Raw genomic sequence first — 23,856 nt, 5'->3', positions numbered from 1 at the left:
CTAACATGTTGTGGATATAAAGTGTCAGCATGTGAAAAGTCTATATATTCCCCAAATGGAGTCTTCAGGTGGGGGCCTGTTAGCTTAAATGGTTGCAAAAATTGTTAACTATGGGTGTCTCAGTCATATAGTGAATAGAGCTGCTTCAGCACAGTTACTGGGACCTGTGGTGAAAACTCGGTTGTGTTCTTATCTAGGTAAAATGTACAATTTTTCCATGTATGCAATGGGTTTCCTGGCACTCTGGTTTTCATTCTACATCCTAAAAAGATTTATTTCAAATTAAATAGAGACACTAAATTCGCTTTACAGTAAATGACTGAATATCAGTGTGTGAATGAGCATGACCTGCCATGAAGAGGAGTCTTGTCATGGGTTGAATACTGCCTTTAGCTCAATTTTTCCAGTGTAATTTCTGGCATTCTTTGACACTAAAATGTAGAAAGTGGGTTCAGAACATGGGTGGATACCAGCAGGAAGCCATAATTCTCTCAAAGTGCTTTCCTATCTTTTTAACAACTGACTTTTCTCAGACAGATGACTATTTAGTGTGAAGAAAATGGTTATAAGACTATTCTAATAAACTTGGATTTGAAAAGCAGCAGATAAGAATTCTCTGTAGAAACACAGTATAAAAATGTGACCAAGTGAGAAGCAGATGCAACCTCCAGGCAGTTAGAGCAACTGCAGAATTACCTCATGCCAACTAGTGTAGACAAAATTGTTCTGGTTTGCAAAAATGAATGTGGATTTGAGTATAAATTCATGTGTACGCAAAGGTGAAGCACAATGTCATAATTTTGAAATACAGTAACTGTAAACCACCACATTTGCATGTATAAAAGTCATTTTAGAAAAATAAATCAACTTTAAACATAAGCAAACTGTGCATACATGTTTCAGATAATTTACATAAAAATCTATATTGTAAATCAATCCATATGTGGCTAGAGTATATCTTTCAAAATGTGTGTCTGTGTATCTGTGTGCCCATCCAGTTGCTAGGATCAGAAAGACGTATTTAAAAAACAGGCAAAACTTGAAGAAGAAGGGTAAAACATCAAACATTTTCATAAAAATACCAAATAAAGGATTAAAAATAAGAAATTTGATCTTAATGGCCTATTCTGTTGTCTAATGTTATATGCTGGCAACTGCATTTTGGAAGTGACTTTCTTGTACCCGCTCGGGCTGTGTGAATGAGGTTTAAATCTGTAATGACAGATAACTTTGTGTGGTGGGACATGGATGGCTGAAAAATAACAATAAATTGATGCACATCAAAAAAGCAAAGGCCAGACATGACTAGGCTATACCAGACCAATGTGGTAGCAACCACCACTGCATTTTCCCAGCAGAACACTTCAACCGTAATAATGGTCATTTCAACGAGAGGTGCCGAAAGGAAGCGGTGAAAATAGGCAGCTCTATATGAAAAGGAAAAGGCCACAACGAGAGAAAAGTAATTGAGTTCATATTATTATACAAGACCAAATGGGACAACCCATGTGTCAAATAAAAAACATGAGGTCTGGGCTGAATACTTAGATTTCAACCCATCTTAGATGGGTTGCACAGCTATTAAAACATGAAGTGTCTGATACTGTAAATGGAGGGTAAGGAACAGAGTAGAACAAAAATAGTAATGAGGCAACAAGGTACGGCTATTATTTTAATATAATTTTTAAAACTGATCAAACCAGCACGGAAAACTTTGCTGAAAACAGTTTACACTGGTTGCAGCTTGCCATTCATTAGAGCACTGGAACAAGTTTGTTGCTAGCAGACCATTAAGGACAACAAAGTTTGCAAATACTATCCACCTAGATTCTACAAAATTACATCAAGTCAAGTCTCCAAAGTCATACTGTCTACTGCACTATTTTGTAATTCATTACATGTGTCTATGGTTCTTTGTGTTAAAAAAAAACTTGCAATATTTATGAGATATTTACCCTTAACAAGTATCCACCTGTTTTCCTTGTGTTCTTGTTGAAGAACTCATTTTAAAGGAAGCCTGGGTGCACTGTACTAACTCCCTTAACAATTTTAAACTCTTTTCTAGTGCTGCTGTATCATTTTTGTAGCCCAGACACCAAAACTTCACACAGTACTCCAGGTGAAGCCTCACTACTACATTTAAAAAGTTTAAGCACAACCTCCAATGACATGCACTGATTCTGAACATTGTACTATATAAATGGTAACATTCCATTAGTCTTCTTATTGGCTTCTGTATGTTGTACATGCAGTAAAGCCAACTGAGCTCAAAATATGTAAGTGTAGCAGCCAACCAATCTTTATTTTACACCACACCATTTATTGCATATTTTGCTTGTCACACTGTAGATCCTATCAGTACATCATATTCCGAAGTTTGTCTAACTCAATATGGCCAGAACTGCTCTTCTAGTTTTAAATTTGTTGAACAAAATGGGTTTGGCAAACTTAACAGAGGGTAATGCTCTGGAGGTACTACAACCAGCTACTGGTAGATTGCTTATTAGTAATTATTTAATTATTATTTAATTAGTTTTCATTGTTTGCATTCTTTTATCTTCTAAAAAGTAAAACCTGTTGCCTAACATTCACAAAAAAACTTTAACTAGCTGTATTTACTGTGGCCTTTCTTAGTAATAACTGGATTATGAACACTTAAACAGATTAAAGAAAACATGGAATTTGGTGGACACCAAGGGCATAGCTGGGGGACCTAAAATTTGGAGATGATCAGGCACTGCTATCTCATACCCACTGACAAATGCAGAATAAAACTGGGATAAGTGGCTGACATTTAAGCTGAGGAGAGATTGAAAAAATCAACAAAGAGAAAACCAAAATTACGAGAATAAATACAGACAGAATGGAACCAATCAGAGTAGTAAGTGAAGATCTGGAGGAGGTGGATTCTGTCATTTACCTTGGTTGTGTCATTGATAACGAGGGTGGAACAGATGCGCATATAAAGGCAAGAATTGGAAAAGCAAGAACAGCATTTCATCAGGTGAAGAACATCTGGAAAGCAAAAGATTTAACTTTACACATAAAAATTTGACTGTTCAACAGTCAAATCTTTGCAATGCATAATGCGTAAATATTAATGTGCAATGTGTAAACACTTGGCTAAAGTCACGATTTTTAAAGCTCCACGACTGATTAGCTGAGCTCTATCTCTACATATGCCCGCTCCAACAAAAGTAGGACTCCCTTTTTTGAATTCATCACTTTGATGAATAAACTAAGAACGTTTATTGTCTTTATATCATTTTTAACTGTGCTATATTATAGGCATCCCTTTCATCACAAAGGACTGAGCATATGAGACCAATTTATTTAAATACCTGGATATAAACAGGTAAAATTTATCTTTCTTTAATTTGCCATGGTTCATTGCAAGTGGTGGCAGTGACGGGATGATAATCAAAGAAAAAATAATAAATAAATAATAAAAGTGACTACACTCTCCCTTTTCCAAGGTACTGTATTGGTATAATCTTGCAAGTAATTTTATATTCATTTACATAAAAACATAGATTCTGATATTATTAGTAAACTGTGAAAGTTATCAAATGTATGGATTAAATTTATCCATCTTTTTACAGCTAATAGAGAATCACATACTGAAGGATACCAGTGAAAATTAAGGGAAAGTACATTCAAGCTATGGGAATCTGACCTTCAATTATGCAGAAGAAGCAGAAAAATCTTGACAATATCTATAAAGTAACTATGACAACTTAACAAGTAGCTAAGCATGCAATGTTTATGACCTGAATGGTCTCTTATTCAAAAGTAGAAAGTTTTAAATTTTTTAAAACTTGATTTTAATGAATGCAAAAATCATATATATATAATAAATCCTTACATAAACATTCTCAAGTGAAGCTTAATGGATCGATGTAGCATGGGTATTTTCTGCTTCTATTATTATTATCATTACTATTATTATTATTCTATTTATTCATCCATCCCTCTGTTCATTTTCTCAACATGCTTTTTTCAGTTTCATAGTTAGGGGGAACTGGAGCCAATTCCAGCAGCATAAAGAGTAAGGAATGAGATATCCATGAACAGGGACTTCAGTCCATTGCATGGCTTAATTGCACACAATCAATTACACTCACTCAAAGTCTGCCATTATTGAACTGTTGATGTATTACCAAAGACAGTTTTAAAAGAAAGCTGGAATACTCAGAGATAACCTACAGAGACATGGGGAAAATGGGTTAGCTATACACAAACAGTGACAAAACAAGAATTCAAACCCTAGGAGTGCTTTGCCATAAGGTTACAGAGTGGATTAATGCACCAATATGCAACCTGCAATACGAACATACATAGAAATTTTAAATAATCACCTGGATGCTCTCTAATGCCATGCTCTATAATGTCAGAAACGTATTTTAAGGCAGGCATAAATTGCTTCATACTGTAGTAGCAAAGAGCAATGCTGTAGGCCAGATCTGAAAAAGGCACATGCAAAAAAAATGAAAACTTAACACCTAATAAAGAAAAAAATGAAAAAAATACACCTTACAAAGAATAGAATTATGGAGGTATGTCGGTAAAGAGTGCCTCCTACTGGTCAACCAATGCTAATTCTAGCAGCTAGCAGATATGTGCTTTGAGCCCTCTGGCCCAGGTCTAGCCTGCTACTTCTCAGATCGGATACAGATGCTTTCTCTGTACTCCTCATTGTTTGAAATTATTTGGGTCTGCCTTAGGCAAGGGTACTGAAAAGGAATAACAACCCTCATGTAAATACACACTATGCACTGGCTTATGTTTTATGACTGCTGTTTTACATTTTAGAGTGGCATAAATATAAAGAGGTTCAGTCACTTATGTTTTTCTATGACTGTATATTTTCTTGTTTTTTTACAGCTAAAATGTTATTTTGGATAAAAAGTATGATACTATTAATTAAAAACTGCAAAATATTCACTTCTGTTTAGCTTAAGGCACAGATGGGCTGATATGGAAAACTCTGGATGGATGATTTAATGCTCTTAATTGAAGGAGGTTATATGATCACTGATCAGGGCTGGCTGCTGAACTGTGCCTGTTGCTAGTTTGACAGACTGTGACCAAGAGAATATCATCATAATTAATATTCAAAAACAAACAAGTATAAGTGCAGTATGAGAGATTTGAAAATTCACACCATAGCTAATTACAAAATAATATTGGAGCTGCTTGATTAGGCTTGTATAGTTCCAAAAAACACAAGGAGAGCAGAGAGAGACAGGAAGTCCAAGTGACCCCAAAATTCTTTGTAAATACATCAAATATGTGAGTATACTGTGTCTTTTACATAGACCATTTTTTCAGGTACACAGGGGAAAGGTTTTAATGTTGCATAGCCATTTACACATTTTCCTCTTCTACCCTTGGAATAGAAGACCATGACCCAGAAGAAGAACTGCAGCCTCATTTTGGATGCCACCGCTAGCCCAGCCTATTCAGGTCAAATGAATGAAAAAGCCCTGACACTAGGAAAAGGACATCATTCGATGGAAGAAAACTCAGGAAAATGTTGACTGACTCAGAATTTTGGATTTTCTTTCAAGTTTATACCAAAAAAATAGCTAACTAAATGGGGTTACCTCCACATGTTTTATGTGTACTTGTTAATTTCCCTTTAAATGTGTTTTTTAAGAGGTTCTAGAACATCAGTAGAATAAAATGTTTACTGAAAGGATGGATAAGTAGATGGATAAAATTACCAGATGTCATTTTTTCAGTGTCACAATAAGCATTCATGTAAGCAAAATTGTGTACATTGGTTGTGCTTATCTTATTAATATTAATATTTAAAGAGCAAAGCTGAAAACATGAGGAGATCTGAACATTTGGTAAAGGATGTTGAATACCTGGTTGATATCCCAGTACCTGCATGGCACTGATAAACTTTTTACTAGCCTCTTCATAAGCTGCCTCTTTGTAGAGTAGACATCCTAGATTAATTTCACTGTCTGGATCATCAGAAGGTAACTGCTCCACCAGACTCTGTGATACGAGAGATTACAGTAATCAGTCATCTATAAATTATATGCCATCATCTTTCAGTGACAAATTAATCGTGTTTTAGGATGTATCAGACATCCTTTTATTCATCTATTTCTTGAGCCCACTAAATTTAATTTTAGTGCTGCAGGGAGTTAATGCATATCCAGGCAGCACTGGCTACAGGGCAGGAACCAGCCCTGATTAGAACAGCAGTTCAGATATGGAAGAATATTACAGATAGAGCACAAGAATGTAGCTGCAGAATGCAAACAAACAACTTTTATTTTATATAGTGCCTTCCTTAGCAAATATCTAGCTTAACAATTACAAAACCACATTGTCATTTTTTAAATATATTTTTTATAAGCAAGTCAGACAGTCTAAGGACTCAGTGAGTTTGTTATATCCACACTCCTTCCTTATTTTGATAGGCTTTTAAAATGCATTAGAGAAGAGGTTTTCTTTAAGCAAGGGATAGGTGCTCCAGGCGGAGCCATCAAAGGCATATAAAGACCATATTATCCCAGCTTATAAAAGACACCTGCTGTCTACAGAATTAAAGCATTGGGAGCAGGTGAGTTCAATCACAGGTGGCACATGATCTTCTCTATTTTATCCCTAATTTAGTAATTAATTTAATTTATCCATAATTTAGTAATTAGTGGCAAGTGGTGGTGCACTCTTGTCTTTGGAAAGCAGCTGTCTCATACATGGTACTAGACAATTGCGCAGCCAGTCTGTTGACCATATATTATTTAAAAGTTCCCCTACAAGATCTATGTCTATCAAGTTCATATAATGGAATTAGTGTACAACCTTACTAAAACAAGGTCTACCAATTTATTGTAGTTCTACAGATTTATTTATATAATATATATAATTGAAACATATATTATAATGGCGGCATGGTGGCGCAGTGGTAGCACTGCTGTCTCACAGTAAGGAGACTGAGGTTCGCTTCCCGGGTCCTCCCTGCATGGAGTTTGCATGTTCTCCCCGTGTCTGCGTGGGTTTCCTCCAGGTGTTTCAATTTCCTCCCACAATCCAAAGACATGCAGGTTAGGTGCATTGGCGATCCTAAACTGTCCCTAGTGTGTGCTTGGTGTGTGTGTGTGCCCTGTGGTGGGCTGGCACCCTGCCTGGGGTTTGTTTTCTGCCTTGTCACCTGTGTTGGCTGGGATTGGCTCCAGCAGACCCCCGTGACCCTGTAGTTAGGATATAGCAGGTTGGAAAATGACTGACTGACACACACACATCCATCTATTATAAAAAGAAATCCTGTCCCCTGTCCTGATAGTCTACGATACGTGATCTTCTCGTAAGATAATTTAAAGACCTGCGAGACGAAAGAGACCTGCCACGGTGCGTCTCATGGGAACACAGAACGAGAGTCTTGCAAGACACATCCTACTTACAAGCAATATCAAAAAAAACAAATCAGTAGTGTAAAGGCAGTCATGCAGCACACACAGCTCCAGGGCTCCCAGTGCATATAAAGTGTATACGGTCAATACGGTAGAAATGAATAGGGTAGAAATGAAACGTCGACGATTAAACGAAGAAGAAAGAAAAGCGTGGAGAAAAGAGACTCAAATTCGTTGGACAGAAAAAGATCAAAAAAGAATAATCGAGGTGCAAATTCAGAAAATAAGGAAAGTAATTATCAGCCCGGAACAAGTGGAATTGAAAAAAAAGCATGTCCAATCCGGCTCAGAATTAAATGACAGTGAATAAAAGACAAAGTAGAACTTCATAAAGACGTTTACAGACGTTGGCTCTAAACACATGCAGAGCAGGTTAGAGACTATGAAACCAGGAAAATTAGAAAGGCTCAAAAAAAAAAAAAACGGCGCTATTGTCACAGGTGTCTGGTCACACTTATAGGTAATCTAACTTAGACACCATCAAAATATCCGACTACACCACCCAGTTTTATGAAGAGACTGGGAACTCCTGAAATTTACCAATAATAGCACACAGGTTTCTTTAAATTGGGCGGTGAGTAAACACACAATGAAAGACACAACAGTAATTTCAGAAAAAAGCAACAGTAAGTTCTATTGTACAAGACAATATAAGGTACATTAAAAAGATAAACGAACATAACAGAACCTAAACATATCAGGAATTAATTTCCTTTTTTTTTTTAAAAGGAAAATACAAAGTCCACACTCTAAAAGTCCGTAAAAACAAGAATTGTAGGATACAACCTTTTAGTGGTGCAGAGTCCAGTTTGGGCACTGTGTTACCCCAACACTTAATTGTTCATGGATGCACTCTGTTCCCCGGCAGAAGCTGTGTCAAAGTGTTGACTCCCTGTCAGCGTCTCTTCGTCGTTCCTTTTTCTTCCACTCTGGGCTCCTTGTGTGGCTGGGACCTAGGCACGCCTCATTCCTCGTCTGTCAGCTTCGCTTGGTCCTCTCATGCGGCTTCCCTCTTTCGCTGGACCCTCAACCGGCGTCTCCTTGTGGAGCTGTCTCTTCCTCCCTGGAAGTAAATGTTGCCGTCCTTGTGCCTCACGTCGTGTCAGCCAGGTACCCTTGTCTGCCTGCGAGCCCCTGTGCCCTGTCCGAGTGTCTTGGCAGCGTTTCCTGTGGACTCCCCCTCCTGCCTTCTGCTGGCCAGCAGTTTATATTTACTTCACCCCTCTGTTGTCAGTCCTGGACAAACAGTTTAATCAATGGCACATCTAAATTGCCTGGGTTTAACAATTAATAAAAACACAAGTTAACAAAATGTATGGTTACCAAACATTAATAAGTACAGATATGCTGATTAGGAACCAACTAGGGGGCTCCGCCCCCTGCTCGCTTCGCTCGCCAACTCCTGGTGTTGGGAAATTACAAAGAGCGTGATGTATGAATGAGATATAGCATAGTGTGAAGGTGTAGATGACGCATATAGGAAGCAAACAATTCAGTGTTTGGTACAGTGTAAAGGTTTGGCATGGAGCATTTATGACCTTAACTTCAATGTCAGATGAACGTCGAACTCGTGAGAAGGCAACATAAAGTTGCCCATGTCCAAAAACGGGCTCAGAGAGGTAGATGCCAACCTTGTTCATGGTTTGTCCTTGTGATTTGTTGATGGTCATGGCAAAGGCAGGTGTAATGGTGAACTGTCGCCGTTTAAGTGTAAAAGGTAATTCCAGGTTAGAACTTGTAAGGTCAATTCTAGGAATTAGAACAGTATGGTTAGCATGTGATCCTGTAAGAACTGTTGCTTGAATAACATTGTGTGTCATGGTGTTGACGGCTAAACGTGTACCATTGCATAAACTCTGTGTAGTGTTAAGGTTTCCTAATAGCATGATTATTGTTCCGTTTTTAAGGCTAAGATTGTGTTGGGGAAATCTGGCTGGGTTAATAGTGTTCAAATATTCTAAGGGGAAATTAAGATGGTCATTGTTGTCATCAGAGTCAAGTTTGTCAGAGCTTAGAAAGAGCCGTGCCTCTCCAGGAAGTAATGAAATGACCTGGTTATTAATGTGATGCACATGAATATTTTTTGGACAGAATATAGTCCGTTGTGTTAAAAGGGGTATTTGGTCTAATGAGATTGCTGTTCCAAATATCTCCGTAAGTAAGTCGTCGCAGATAAAGGGTTGAGGAATTGTAATAATATCTGGGTGAACTACATCTGTATTGGTGAGTGTACCATCTCTCAGTTGTAATAAGCAATTGTTATATGCGGGATCTGTACATCGCATGTTTTGTACTAAGTGTATCTTTTGAAAGCAATGCCAATTGTCCGCGTAACATTTTTTTGAAGCGCGTTGTAGGTGACGTGAATTTTTTTTTTTTGATGCGGGTGCGTGTTTGTGGTCCCGTTACTCGAGCCGTCTAGTTTTGTACCCGTGATCGTGAATTGATGACTTGTTTGATGTTTATCGTTAGGAATATGGATAAGTAATAAGGAGGATCGCACTCACTGTTAATATGCGGACTGTTCGTTTCTTCGTATTATCACCAATCAGGTCTCGCGCCTGTATATGTATTGTAGATCGGTCTCTTGTTGTTAATGTATGACGTCGTCGCGTATTTTAAGGTGGACTGAACAATAGTTGAGCGCATGGCATGTGGAGCAATAGCTAAGCACTGTCTAAAATCTCCTCCTAATAAAAGTACCTTTCCTCCAAAGGGAAAATGATTATTCATCAACGGAATGTCAATTGTCCGCGTATTTTAAGGTGGACTGAACAATAGGTGAGCGCATTGCATGTGGAGCAATAGTTAAGCACTGTTTAAAATCTCCTCCTAATAACAGTACTTTTCCTCCAAAGGGAATAGTGTATTATTATTTATCAACGTTTGTAGAAGTTGTTTTATGCGCCGCCGTCTATTTTGTTGTTTCTTTCGTGTTCGTGTGTTTGTTCCCGTTATCCTTTCCGAATCGTTTTGTACCCGTGACCGTGTATTCATGACTTGTTTCTTTCTCAGCTTGCGAAATATGGATAAGTAATAAGGAGGATCGCACTCACTGTTAATATCTTTCCTTTTCTGCAGTTGAACGGTTAATAGTGCTTTATTGTAAGGAGATCCACCTATGCTGACACCTATGCTGCCTAGTGTGAAGGTGTTGACGTTCACTTTAGAATATGTGGCTTTGGGTGTCACTTCTTATGGATGTGTGTGTGTGTGGGGGGGGGGGGTGAGGATTGTTGTTGCGCGAGTGTCTTCTTTCTTTTTGTGTTCGTGTGTCTTCTTCAATCCCCCTCTTTGTGTGTGTTCCGTCCCTTGCTTGTAGGGTCTGTGGGGTGGTTTTGTGTTCTTTTTTTTTGTGTTCCATTGGCTTGTTGAATCCCCCTCTTGGTGTGTGTCCCGTCCGGTGCCTGTAGGGGGGGGGGGGTGCCCTCTTGTTGTGCGCGAGCCTCTTCTTTTTTGGGGGGGGGGGCTAGTTTCATGTGCAATGTGTTTCGTGCTGAGCCTGCGTTTGACTACTTTTTTATGTGCCTTTTCCTTTTTTCGGTGCTGGTTGCGACTCATTTCTTTGACTCCTTTTTTCTGTGCTCACTCCTTTTTTATGTGGTCTTGTCCGCCTCTCGCGGCCCCTCATCCGCCTCTCTCGTCCTCTTTTGTCCGCCTCTCGCTGCTCCTCATCCGCTTCTCGCGGACTCTTTTTCCGCCTGCGCAGTACGTCTTTTTGCGGCTACGGCCTCTCGCGGCTCCTCAGCCGCATCTCGCGGACTCTTTTTGCGCCTGCGCATTACGTCTTTTTGCGGCTACGGCCCAAAGCCGGATGTCCCTGCGTCCATCCGGTTTAGCATTCTCGGTTAGTAATATGGATATTTCCAAGCCAGTTAAATACAGACATTCTTCTAAGGCCAAACTTCAAAGCAGTGACTCCCTTGCAGGACAGCAAATACCACTAATAAGTACAGATATGCTGATTAGAAACCAATATTTCCAAGCCAGATAAATACAAACATTCTCTAAGGCCAAACTTCAAAGCAGTGACTCCCTTGCAGGACAGCAAATACCATTAATAAGTACAGACATGCTGATTAGAAACCAATATTTCCAAGCCAGGTAAATACAGACATTCTTCTAAGGCCAAACTTCAAAGCAGTGATTCCCTTGCAGGACAGCAAATACCACTAATAAGTACAGATATGCTGATTAGAAACCAATATTTCCAAGCCAGGTAAATACAGACATTCTTCTAAGGCCAAACTTCAAAGCAGTGATTCCCTTGCAGGACAGCAAATACCATTAATAAGTACAGATAGCCTTTTAACTTCTCACCCCCCCCAGTCCCAACAGTGGGTGCCTAATGGAACCACCCAGTGCACAAAAAAAATGTAAAAGTGTCTCCCTCTGACACTATACACATGTGGAGAAAGTTAAAGGATATGAAAGTAGGAAAATTACAAAATATAAAAATGTAAAGATCGCAGTAGCGTAAACAAACAAACTGCCTCATTTAACTATGCACCAGTCTAACTTTGGTTTTGCACAATAATTACTACACTATTGCACCTTAACACTTAATTCTACTTTATTCACATAATTTTACTTATTTATTATGTTCTACTATACTGTTATCTTTCGATCTATGACTTTTTGTTAATCTAACTGATATTCTTCTAACTTTGCACAGTTTTTGATAAGCGGATCAGGATGCATTTCACTGCGTGTTGTCCTGTGTAACTATGCATGTGACAAATAAAGAATCTTGAGAATTTCAAAAACGGGGTTTACCGCACATGCATTTATTGGTTACTTTGTTAATGTATATATATTTATCTGTCTGCTTATTGAAAAACCTAAATTTACCCCAGGAGTCAAAAACGTTCTGTCTAGCCCTTGTACAAAAACCTAGACAAAAGCTAGGGTATCACCTTGGTAATCCCATCTACTTTTGGAACTGTGAGAAGAAAATAGCACGACCTTACAGACAGGAGTCCAATGCAGAACTCTACTTACTTTTTTACTTTGTAAAAAAAAATTTATTAACTGCTGATGATGTAGATCGTTTCGTCTATGCTGAAATTCCAAACAGAGAAACCTATCCTGACCTCATTAAAAAGATTCAGCATATTGGGACTTGCAAGATTACAAATATTGTTTTTACAGAAGTTCTGAAATAAAAGTGAAACTAATGAAATAGCAACAATTCAAAGAAAAAAAAATCTTAAAAGTGTGTATCTGGAAAACCAAATATGGGGGTTGGCGAGCGAAGCCCCCTAGTATATATATATATATATATATATATAATAGCATCAAGATTATATGCCAGCAAGATCATTGTTCCCCTCTCTTGCTGTTATTTTTAATGTGTTTCTACTTGTTTGTTCCTTAAACTTCTTAATGTAATATTGTGTTCAGCAAGAGGTGCATGCTACCTGGTAATGTGTTCTTTTTAAAAATGCAGCTTATAGTCTGAACCTGTATATATACTTCTTCAGTGGAAATAATAAGACAAGAGAAATATGGTACAATACTAAAGATATATTTAACATGCTTTAAACTGCAGTTTTCACTCCTAATGTACATTGTAGCAAAATCTTTATACATACAAACACAGCTGAAGAAAAGCCATTGGAACATGGCAACAATCATTTATTCTTCAGTAGGGGTTGTTGGTGACTGCAGTTTCATCTTTCCAAAGAGAGCAGGAAGCATTGTTCTTGGCACAGAGTTGAAGTCACATCTGTCCAGACATATTTCTGGCTAAAGGATCCTTGACAAGTTTTAAATACCCACATGTTTAGAATATTCAGTGAGCTACTTGTGACAAATACCAGATGTGAGGAACTACCAACTGAGTTATTTGAATATGCTACAGTATATACAGTAAGACCCTAACATAGCACAATCTTCTCACTATCTCCAACATAGCAAATTCTTTTTACTATCTCTGAATATTTCTAACCCTAACCTGGAAGAAATGACCTTGCAACTTCAGGAAATTGGATTCAGATCTTAGGCTGGTTATTGTCTATATAGAGTTTGCATGTTCTCTCAGTGTCTGTGTGGTCTTTTTTTCTGGTATTGTGGTTTTCACTGATGTCCTGAAGACTTGCATGATAAGTTGATTTTAAATTGGCCCATCCACGGTTGATTCTTAAAAACAAGAATCTGAGTTTAAATTGAAAAATGTATTAAGATAAAGTTTCAATAAACAAATTGTTACCTTTGTTCCTGACAGGTCTTCTTCTCCATATTTGATTGCAGCCTGTAGCTTCAGTACCTAAAATATAATCAATTGTTGAAAAGTAAATTATAATGTACTAAGCTCTATACAAATATTTGTCACATTTATACATGGCTGAATTTCATTGAGCTAAAGAGGGAGTACACTTTTCAGGTGTTAGATAAAAAAAAGTTACTAAGCAGATTTTCCAGCTGGCTAGGAAAAGGGCACCTAACACACTCATTTTGTCTGGCAAATAAAATGTAACTCATTCCAATCTCATTCCTGCTTATATCAACCACTGTATAGTATAAAAGAATGGTAATGCTTTACTGTTTTTTCCTTTTTATCATTATCAAATAATAATAATATTAATATGAAAGTAAATGGAGAAAGTAAAAATGAAGGTACACATACATTTTCTTTAATTCAATACTCATAGATTGATTAGAGACCAGCAAATGAAGTCTCATTCTAGAGAGATAACAAAGACACAACTCTATATATATATATATATATATATATATATATATATATATATATATGTGTGTGTGTGTGTGTGTGTGTGTGCGCGTGTGTGTGTGTGTGTGTGTGTATACAGTGTCTTTAGAAAGTATTCAGACACCTTCACCTTTTTGCATTTTGTTATGTTGCAGCCTTGTGGTGAAATCATTTAAATTAATTTTGCTCTCATCATTCAACATTCAATACCCCAGAATAACAAAGTAAAAACAGGGATTTAGGAAATTTTGCAAATTTATTAAAAAAAAGAGAAATATCACATTGACACAAATATTCAGACCGTTTGCTATGACCCTTGAAATGTGGCTTAGGTACATCTCATTCAACTGCTCATCATTGACATGTTTCTTCACCTGGTTTGGAATCCATCTGTGGTCATTTAATCTGATTGCACATTAGGAAAAGTATACACCTGTCTATATAAGGTTCCACAGTTGACAATGTGCATCAAAGCAAAAACTAAGCTATGTGGTCAAAGGAATTGCCTGCTGGACTTAGAGACAGGATTGTACTGAGGCACAGATTTGAGGAAGTCTACGAATAATGTCTATAGCATTGAAGTTTCCCAAGAACACAGTGGCCTACATAAATCTTAAATTGAAGTCTGGAACCTCCACAACTCTTCCAGGAGCTGGCCTCCGGTGAGATGGGCCATGGTAAGAGTGGTGACCAAAAACTCTGGCTGAACTCCAATGAAACTGCAAGTTGATGGGTGAAATTTCCAGAAAGACAACCACCAATGTAACATTCCACTAACTGAGGCTTTATGGAGGTGTGGCCAGATTTACACATGAAAACCTGCTTGGACGTAGCAAAACTACACCTGTACAGACTATTAGAAAAAAAAAATCTGATCTAATAAACCAAGATTTAACTGTTCGGTCTCAGTTCTAAATGTCACATTTCTGGGAGAAATGAGGCACATCACCTGCACAATACAATTCCAATGGTGAAGCATGGAGGTGGCAGCATCATGCTGTGAGGTTGTTTTTCAGCAGCAGGGACTGGGAGACTTGTTAGAGTTGTGTTAAAGCTGAAAGGAGCAAAGTACTGAGATTTCTTTAATGAAAACCTGCTCCAGAGTATTCCTGACCTTAGACTGTGTCCAAGATTCACCTTCAAACATTCTATGTGCAAAGCAAAGACAACACAGAAATGATTTACACAGACAACACAGAAATGATTTAGGATCACCTCTGTGAATTGTCTTGAGTCTTCAGTCAGAGCTCTGGAAAGACCAAAAATTAGCTGTTCACTGATGGTCTCCAAGCAATCTGATAGAAGACACAAAGCCATAATCGTTGCAAAAGGTGCTGAGGGTCTGCCAAAGGGTCTGAATATTTCTGTCATTGTGATATATTAGAACAAGTTTATTCATCCTCTTAACCTAGATTGTTCAAAATAACATCAACTCAAGATTTGAACATTCTGAAAACCATAATCCCCACAACAATACTTAGCAATTTATTCCATGTGTCTATGGTTCATTATGTGAAGACAAACTTTGCAATATTTTTGCGAAATCTACTCTTAAAAGGTTTCCACCCGTGTCCCTGTTATCTTGTTGCAATTCCTAATATGTCATTTTTTTGTTTTACAATTCTTTATCATTCTGGGTTATTGAGTATTGCCTGATGAGGGAAAAAATAATTTGGACAATTATTGCATTAAGCTACAACATAACAAAATGTGAAAAATAAAGGGGGTGTAAATACTTTATGAAGGCACTGTGTATAAACAAAAAATAATGTCCTTCACAGAGGATTTAAGTATACTGTATTATCAGTTATTCATAAAACATTAAACACCTTAAAACCAATTCAGTGTTACAGTGGGCCACAGCTTATTCTAACAACATCAGTACAAGTTATGGAATGGCCGTAGTCAGTAGCTAGTCCAATTCAGGGCCATGTTATTATTATTATTATTATAATTATTCTTATTCTTTGGTAATTTAACTTCTTGAGTCTTTTACACTAATTTCATGCATTCACTATCAGTCAAAAGGTTTTGAACACCTCATTTTTTCCAGTTTTTCTTCAAATTTAATCAATTGAAATTCAATGATGACCTAAAATGGTGAAAAGGTAAGAAGTAAACTGCGAGAGGTTTAAATTTAAAGTTTAGGTTGGCAAAAACTGAAAAAAGAAAAATTCAGAATATTGCAAACAGGCCTTCATCAGGGAACAACGAATAGGTTACAACCTACAGATGTTCTGCAGAAATTAAAGTAAATTAAGCCTCGTAAGTTGAAGCAAACAATTTGCGCAGGTGTCCCATCTTCCATTGATTACTTAAAAACCCTGAGCCATTCACAGTGACTGGCTGACAACTGCACCAGATATAGTGATATAATGACCGTAAAAATGAAATGAGAAGCTTTACTTGCAGTAGCTGTAGATGCAGCCTCTGCAAACAAGACTGTCTTTCATACATTGGTCTTCACAGCTGCAGTTGAGGCTGTGTTACCCAAGAGCTTTAGGGGGTACATCCACAATCTTTTATGGCTAAGAGAAGTTTACTATGGCTTTCTTAAAAGTGCAAGAGTTCTTTCAATATATATTGCCAAGTGCAGTACCTATCATTAATCAAAATTTTAAAATTAAACTCATGTTCCATTACCTTCGCTTGATAGGCAGGATTGTCTAAGAGAAACGTAGCCTTCATGGCTTCTGTGTAGTTGCAGGCCTTATAGAGAGACTTGGCATAGTAGAGTTTGTAGTCTTCAGCCTCGGGATGGATCTGCACAAGCTGCTCATAACAATCGGCTGCACTGGAGAAGTCATGAATGTGGTAGTAACAATATCCCAGAAGAGATAGGGCAGCCCTGGACTGGGGAGAAAAAGCCTACTATCATTGAAAAGCTGAAAATGATTGATTAGATCTTTTGTTTAGAAAGCCCCAACCTTTTTGCAAAAATGCAATGCAACATTTGTTGTTCAGCTCTCTCAGATATGTCATTAATTTAAGTTGTTATGGTATCACCACCATTTAGCAATGATTAAATACATTGGCCTGGTACTTCAGAACTGGACACCCATACTATTAATGGCGAGCCTAAGAGACACATTGTTTGTACATTATACTGTGCTTTTATATACACTTGTATATATTCATTAGTCATTTCCTTACATAGTTGTTACTTAGAGAACATATACATATCAAAGTTTAATACACTGTTTGAATACAGCAAATAAAATTTGAACTTTATCAGAAATAACAACCATGACTTCACCTCCAAAAATGTTATCAATGCCATTAACCACTCTCAAAAGACACTGGAAATAGAGATAGGTTTCTATACTGTTTAAAAAATGGTATCATCACAAGATCGACAACACAAATTAAGCAATAATAACAAAATTAAGATTAAATAGGATGTTACATATCCAAGTAAGTAGAGGCTAACTACACATGTTGCACTGCATTCTAAACCAGATTTTTTTTTATTTCTAATCTGGTACCCTGCAATGTACTGGGCCACGATCCAGGTTTTCAACTTGTACAGTTTAATTATAGATTCTAGATCCCATCGATTCATTCATCCATTTCTAAACCTGTTTTTTTTCTTTTCATTTAAAGAAGCATGGCTAGCAGGGTTCTAAACCTAAAAATCAGGAAGAAGGGAAAGGTCACTCCAGTTGGCTGTAGCTCCCTATAGTCCTAGTTAGATTAGCAAGGCATTTATGAGAGAGTTTTCAGTTTGTCCTGTTGTCTTGTTTATGGAACCTCGTAAATTTTATTGTTTGTTAGTGCTGGTTGCTTTTAGTTACTGTAGGGCACAAATTAGATAAAGAATAATCCATTTAAATGCAACACAGTGTCATAGTGAAAAGACTTTGGATTCCTGTGACTTGGGTTTAGATTGAGCTGTTTGAAATTTGGAGGATGTTACACTCACTGATCAAAGTGCTGGAGAGATGTGATGTGTTGCATGTTGATTAGGACATTCAAGTAGGAAACACTGTACATGTGGCAATAGTGACCCCCTGAAACTATGGATATTTTGTTCTTAAACTGCTAGGAGTTTTAACATAAACAATTTCTAAACTGTAATACAAGCATAGAATTTCACACTTACTTTTGGATGCTTCTGTAATTCATTGCACAGAATTTGAATGGCTTCTTTGTGCCGCCCTTCCTTTATCTGCAAAGCAGGAGTAGTACAGCATCAAGTCTACAGATGTACTATTACTCTTTATAGGCTGCAACAAAATATAGTATTTTACACCTATATTACAAGTAAAAATGAAAACAAAATTTGAGATATATAAAGGTTTGTGACTTTCATGCATTTCCTCACTCTACACAAGTAAGCATCTATCTATCAGTTCTGCAGCATATTTATTAATGGACTTTTTTATTCAAGCACTATCCTATAATTCTTGACTCAGCTATGGAAAACTAGATAGATAGATAGATAGATAGATAGATAGATAGATAGATAGATAGATAGATAGATAGATAGATAGATAGATAGATAGATTCCTTCATTTAAATATTGAAACTATAAGCTGGAAAAATATTTTTACAAAGGTTATACCATGATACATTCATTTAGCCTGAAAATAATAATAAAAAAATGTAAAACCAAAATTCTAATTTATGAAATTCAGTTAAACCTAGTTTAACATTACCACAGTGAGCTCCTTAATGTGTGTTCTAGGGATATCCCAATCACTGTACCCTGATGATTTGTTATATCAGAATGTCTGTCCAGTGATCCCTCCATTCATTATATAACCTACTTAATCCAGTCCAAGGTTGTCAGAACCTGTCTTGGTAGAATTAATAGCAAAGTATGAGACCTGGACAGGGTACCATTCAATTGCATGGTACTGTACATTGGTGCAAACATTCACACTCATTCACATAGGGCAGACTTAGAGTTGCCAATCAACTAACATGCATGCCTTAACAGATGCCATTTTATATTGGCAATTACATAAGACCAAAAGAAATATGAAAACCTTAAAAAGATTTTGTGATGAATAAAAATGTATCAAAACAGTTGTGATAATTTAAGTCCGTGTTAAAGAACTTTAAAATGATAATCTGCAAATCACAAATTATGAAAAAAGATTAAATATTGTGAATTGTGTTAATGATAATGTAGCACATATTAATTACATGCAGTAATACATGTCCAATGTACATTTTTATTTTTAACATTTTCATTGCAGTTAATAATAATGCTATTAAGCACCATATTTTTATATTAGTTTAGGAAAGCAAAACAATTAACTACTCTTTATATACTTAATTCACAGTTTATATCATTTTCCCCCTGGAAAATACTATATTTGAACATTTTTTGAAGCAATATATTTGAACATTTCTATCTTATGTAAAGAGGAAGATCCCAACCCAGACCTTTAAGTCACAGACAGTGTCATCCAGCTATTTTTCTTCCACATGTTAAACTCAATTTCCCTAATAGCTGCCTTCTCTGCAGTTAATACCAGTTGCAGTAGGCTTGTATTCTAAGTAGTATCATTTGTGTTTAAGATTACAATATTTAATTCAAATTGCAATATATATTCCTGCATTCTGAATAGCTATGTAAAAAGTTCTTACTTTCACATGTCCCAGGTGTAGTTTATGAAATCTCACCATTTTGTAGATTGTAGCTGTGTACTCGCCATCCTTAATATGAGCCATGGTATGACATTAAAGAAATAGTGGTGGGTAGTTACACCATCTGCATTTTGTTTTAGCTCTTCATCTGCCAATTGTTTTGTAATACTTAAAAGTATCAAAAGTACAGCTTTTTCACATTTTTATCTGACAGTTAACATACTTTGGTTAAATATGATTGACCTAAATGGCTACTTCTTATAATACCCATAAAACCAAAAACTCAGTTTAAGACAGTATTACACAACCTTGGAATCCAGGATATGATGTCATTTGAATTAAAAGGAGGAAATCAGTCACAAGTAGCTTATTGCAAGGCAAAGTGTTTCTTTTTCGTGTCCATTTTCTGAGTCTGCTTACTTAGTTTTAAAGCAGAGAATTTTTTATTCGAGCACTGCACTTTGATAAGGATTTGATTAATGATATTTACTAGCGGACTACTGTAGTAATTGTATATGTATATTTTACCTCCCACTTAGTTCTACACATTTTAGTGTAAATACCCCCCCCCCAAATTATTTGACATGGTACAGAACAAGAGAAATCCAAGTGAGGGGTGATCATTTGGCCGAAAGGAGTTAACTCAACTTATGTCCTTATCTGTCACTTGGGTAATAACGACCACAAACACCAAAAGAAAAAATTAGATATCCAACCATCCATTATCCCATTATTGAACAAACTTTACCGAGTTCAGGGCAACTATTTAGAAAAACTCCCAGATCACACTTTCTGTAAGCAACTCTTAGAATATGAAACTGGTCAACTAATATGGGATGTAAAGAGAGAGTGTGAAAAGGGAAGTTAGTGCAGAAATTAGAGCTGAAAGGTGCCTAGTCAAATTACACATCATCCATCCATTTTCCAACCCGCTGAATCCGAACACAGGGTCACGGGGGTCTGCTGGAGCCAATCCCAGCCAACACAGGGCACAAGGCAGGAACCAATCCCAGTCATGGTGCCAACCCACCACAGCAAATTACACATCATTGACTCTTTATTTAGAAAACTGACATCTCTAAATTCAACACCACCAAAGGATTTATGCTTCATATTGCACTTTGGGATTGCTAAAATATAAAGTGCAATATAAATAAAATTTATTATTATTATTATTATTATATTAGTATTTCTTCTTAATGCTGCCTCCCCAGCACACCACCACGTAGAAGAGGGCGCTCACCACAACCGTCTGATTGAACATCTGCAGCATCTTATTGCAGATGTTGAAGGACGCCACCCTTCTAAGGCAGTATAGTCGGCTCTGTCCTTTCTTGCACAGAGCATCAGTATTGGCAGTCCAGTCTAATTTATCATCCAGCTGCACTCCCAGATATTTATAGGTCTGCACCATCTGCACACAGTCACCTTTGATGATCACGGGGTCCATGAGGGGTCTGGGCCTCCTAAAATCCACCACCAGCTCCTTGGTTTTGCTGGTGTTCAGTTGTAGGTGGTTTGAGTCGCACCATTTAACAAAGTCATTGATTAGGTCCCTATACTCCTCTTCCAGCCCATTCCTGATGCAGCCCACGATAGCATTGTCATCAGCGAACTTTTGCACATGGCAGGACTCGGAGTTGTATTGGAAGTCCAACGTATATAGGCCGAACAGGACCGGAGAAAGTACAGTCCCTTGTGGCGCTCCTATGTTGCTGACCACAATGTCAGACGTGCAGTTCCCAAGACGCACATACTGAGGTCTGTCTTTAAGATAGTCCACGATCCATACCACTAGGTATGAATCTACTCCCATCTCTGTCAGCTTGTCCCTAAGGAGCAGAGGTTGGATTGTATTGAAGTAAATAAAATAAAATGTATTATATAAATAAAAATGTATAAAAACAGTGAGAAATTAAAGCAATGACGTAATGGACTCATCAAGTGTAAACTACAGTAAAAGATTCATCCTACAGTAAGTTACATTGATTGATCATTTACCTTGATATTCCTGAGCAATATTGCCTGTGATTTTGATGTTTGTGTTCATAGTCAAAGGATATGTACTGGAAAACCTAGTGCTTTGAGCCTTGAATTGATCAGATTTTTTGAATCTGTTGATATAGTAAGAATGACCATTCACCCCCACCCCCCCCACACACACTCTCTGAAGTGTAGTTTTTTTATAGTTTCCTTTCTGACATGTTTTATTAGTTACTTTCCTAACTGTTTCATACTTCTGATTCTTTGCTACAGACCATTCAGTAAGACTAGACTCACTGGGCCGTGATGGCTATCTGCCCTGGTCCATCCTGATGCTCGTAGCATCCTTACTAATCAGCCTCACACAGGTTTGGTAAACCCTTTCCAAAGTGGAAAATTCACTGTGGTAATTTGGGGGTCCCTTTAGCTAAACACTGAAATCTTACTCAGCTACGGTGTAATATACATTTGATACAGAGAATGTTATCAATTAAGATATGTCTATATGTTAAGAAGATAAATTGCATAATACACAAATATGTAGTCTGTAAACAAAAAACTATACCAGTGTCACACAGAAAAGACCCTTTCTGAGACATATACTCACTTAGAAACTGTCCTTTACCAATCCACTGAATACCAAATCTTTTTAATTGCCTGCCAATTTTTCATTGGTTGTCATGCACTCCTGCTGACTGCTGGGAATATAAAATCCTCTTGGTACCACTGCCACATGCCCATATTCCAATAACGGGCTTGTTTACTTAACAACAATACAGCAACACTGCTCTCTAAGAGCCTAATGACATTGAGGATTTCACAATTACAGGTCAAAGAGAACACCTCTAAAACTGTTACAAGCTAGGAACAAGAAGCAGCTACCTTACAAAATTTCCAGCATAAATGCTGTCAGTATCAGAGTATCATCAATCATGATTACGCTCTTCATCATTATTGATATGGTACTCCAAGCAGTACATGCAAGCAATAATGCCTGCATTGGATTCTGATTTATTAATTTCCTGGGAACGTCTTTACCCTCTTTCTCAAACCCATCTGATTTAAAAGGACGCTGCCACTCAAAAATCTGCCTGCTGCCACAAATGCTACTTGCCCTGTGTTGGCTGTGAAGCACCACCTTCCAGTCCGTCTGTAAAGAACTTCCTACACTCTGCTATAATATTCTCTTGCAAATTCATTAATGGACACTGAGTAATTTATAACACCATAAGTTATTTTTTACATTTTTTTTCTATGACCCTCCCAAGAAACCCCGTAATCTCATTTTGATTTTCAGGCTTTCAGGCAGTCCACATAGTTTATTAGGAGATCAAGCGAAGGTAATTAGATAGATAGATAGATAGATAGATAGATAGATAGATAGATACTTTATTAATCCCAGGGGGAAATTCACAATTAGGAATTCTTCTTGGGACATTCTGTATTTTGCATTTTATCCCTTAATATATTTTGACATATTTTACCATATGGTTCTGCCTTAGGAAATGACCATGTTCTTTGCTAAGTGAAATCCATTCAGTCACTTATCCCATAAAAGCAGGAAGATCTTCACTCCAAGTTTCCAACGTTTTTTCATGAAAAGAATCAAAAACTGAAAATGACCCGGCACCTAGTTATGTATTAATTCAGTAGGGTGCAGACTCCAAATAATGTTGAAAATACAATATAGGAATGCTGGTCCATTTTCATTCTAATGTGACCTATAGCTACCACATTTACCTACCTATATATCTATACACCTTCTTATCTCAAAGATGTTCAAATAATTGGCACATGATGCTAATAGAGACCTGTTCACACAAACTCAAGGCTGTCATGGCTGCCAAAGATGTTTTTTCCTAAATACTGAGTTAAAGAAGGTGAACATTTATGTGGTCAGTGATATTGTGTTTTAGATTTAAAATTTACTGTATTAAGATTAGTTGAAATGATCTATTTCACTTTGAGATTAAAAAGTATTTTCCTATTGATCAGTGCCTAAAATGCCAAATAAATCCACTGTGATTCAATGTACTGTAATACTAAAATGTGAAACTTTGAACTGTAGGTGAACCACATAATACACAGAGGTGCAATCTACATACAAGAACCACACCAACATCACACAAA

General features: G+C 37.1%; 1 protein-coding gene across 1 annotated transcript in view; it reads right to left on the bottom strand.

Moving 5' to 3' along the window:
- Nucleotides 1-19,827, bottom strand: part of LOC114651358 (tetratricopeptide repeat protein 30A-like) — a 63,099-nt gene extending 43,272 nt beyond the window's left edge. The window contains exons 1-6 of the mRNA XM_028801265.2: nt 19,780-19,827; nt 18,248-18,313; nt 16,789-16,998; nt 13,645-13,701; nt 5,874-6,009; nt 4,359-4,463 (exon numbers count right to left, since the gene is read on the bottom strand). Of these exons, the coding sequence (XP_028657098.1) occupies nt 4,359-4,463; nt 5,874-6,009; nt 13,645-13,701; nt 16,789-16,998; nt 18,248-18,313; nt 19,780-19,827 (622 nt within the window). The remainder of the gene's footprint in view (nt 1-4,358; nt 4,464-5,873; nt 6,010-13,644; nt 13,702-16,788; nt 16,999-18,247; nt 18,314-19,779) is intronic.
- Nucleotides 19,828-23,856: the final 4,029 nt, after the last annotated feature.

This window comes from Erpetoichthys calabaricus, chromosome 4 (genome assembly GCF_900747795.2).
Source record: "Erpetoichthys calabaricus chromosome 4, fErpCal1.3, whole genome shotgun sequence".
Classification (NCBI taxonomy): domain Eukaryota; kingdom Metazoa; phylum Chordata; class Cladistia; order Polypteriformes; family Polypteridae; genus Erpetoichthys; species Erpetoichthys calabaricus.
The sequence above is the reverse complement of the archived record's forward strand: the minus strand, read 5'-3'. Positions and strand labels throughout refer to the sequence as shown.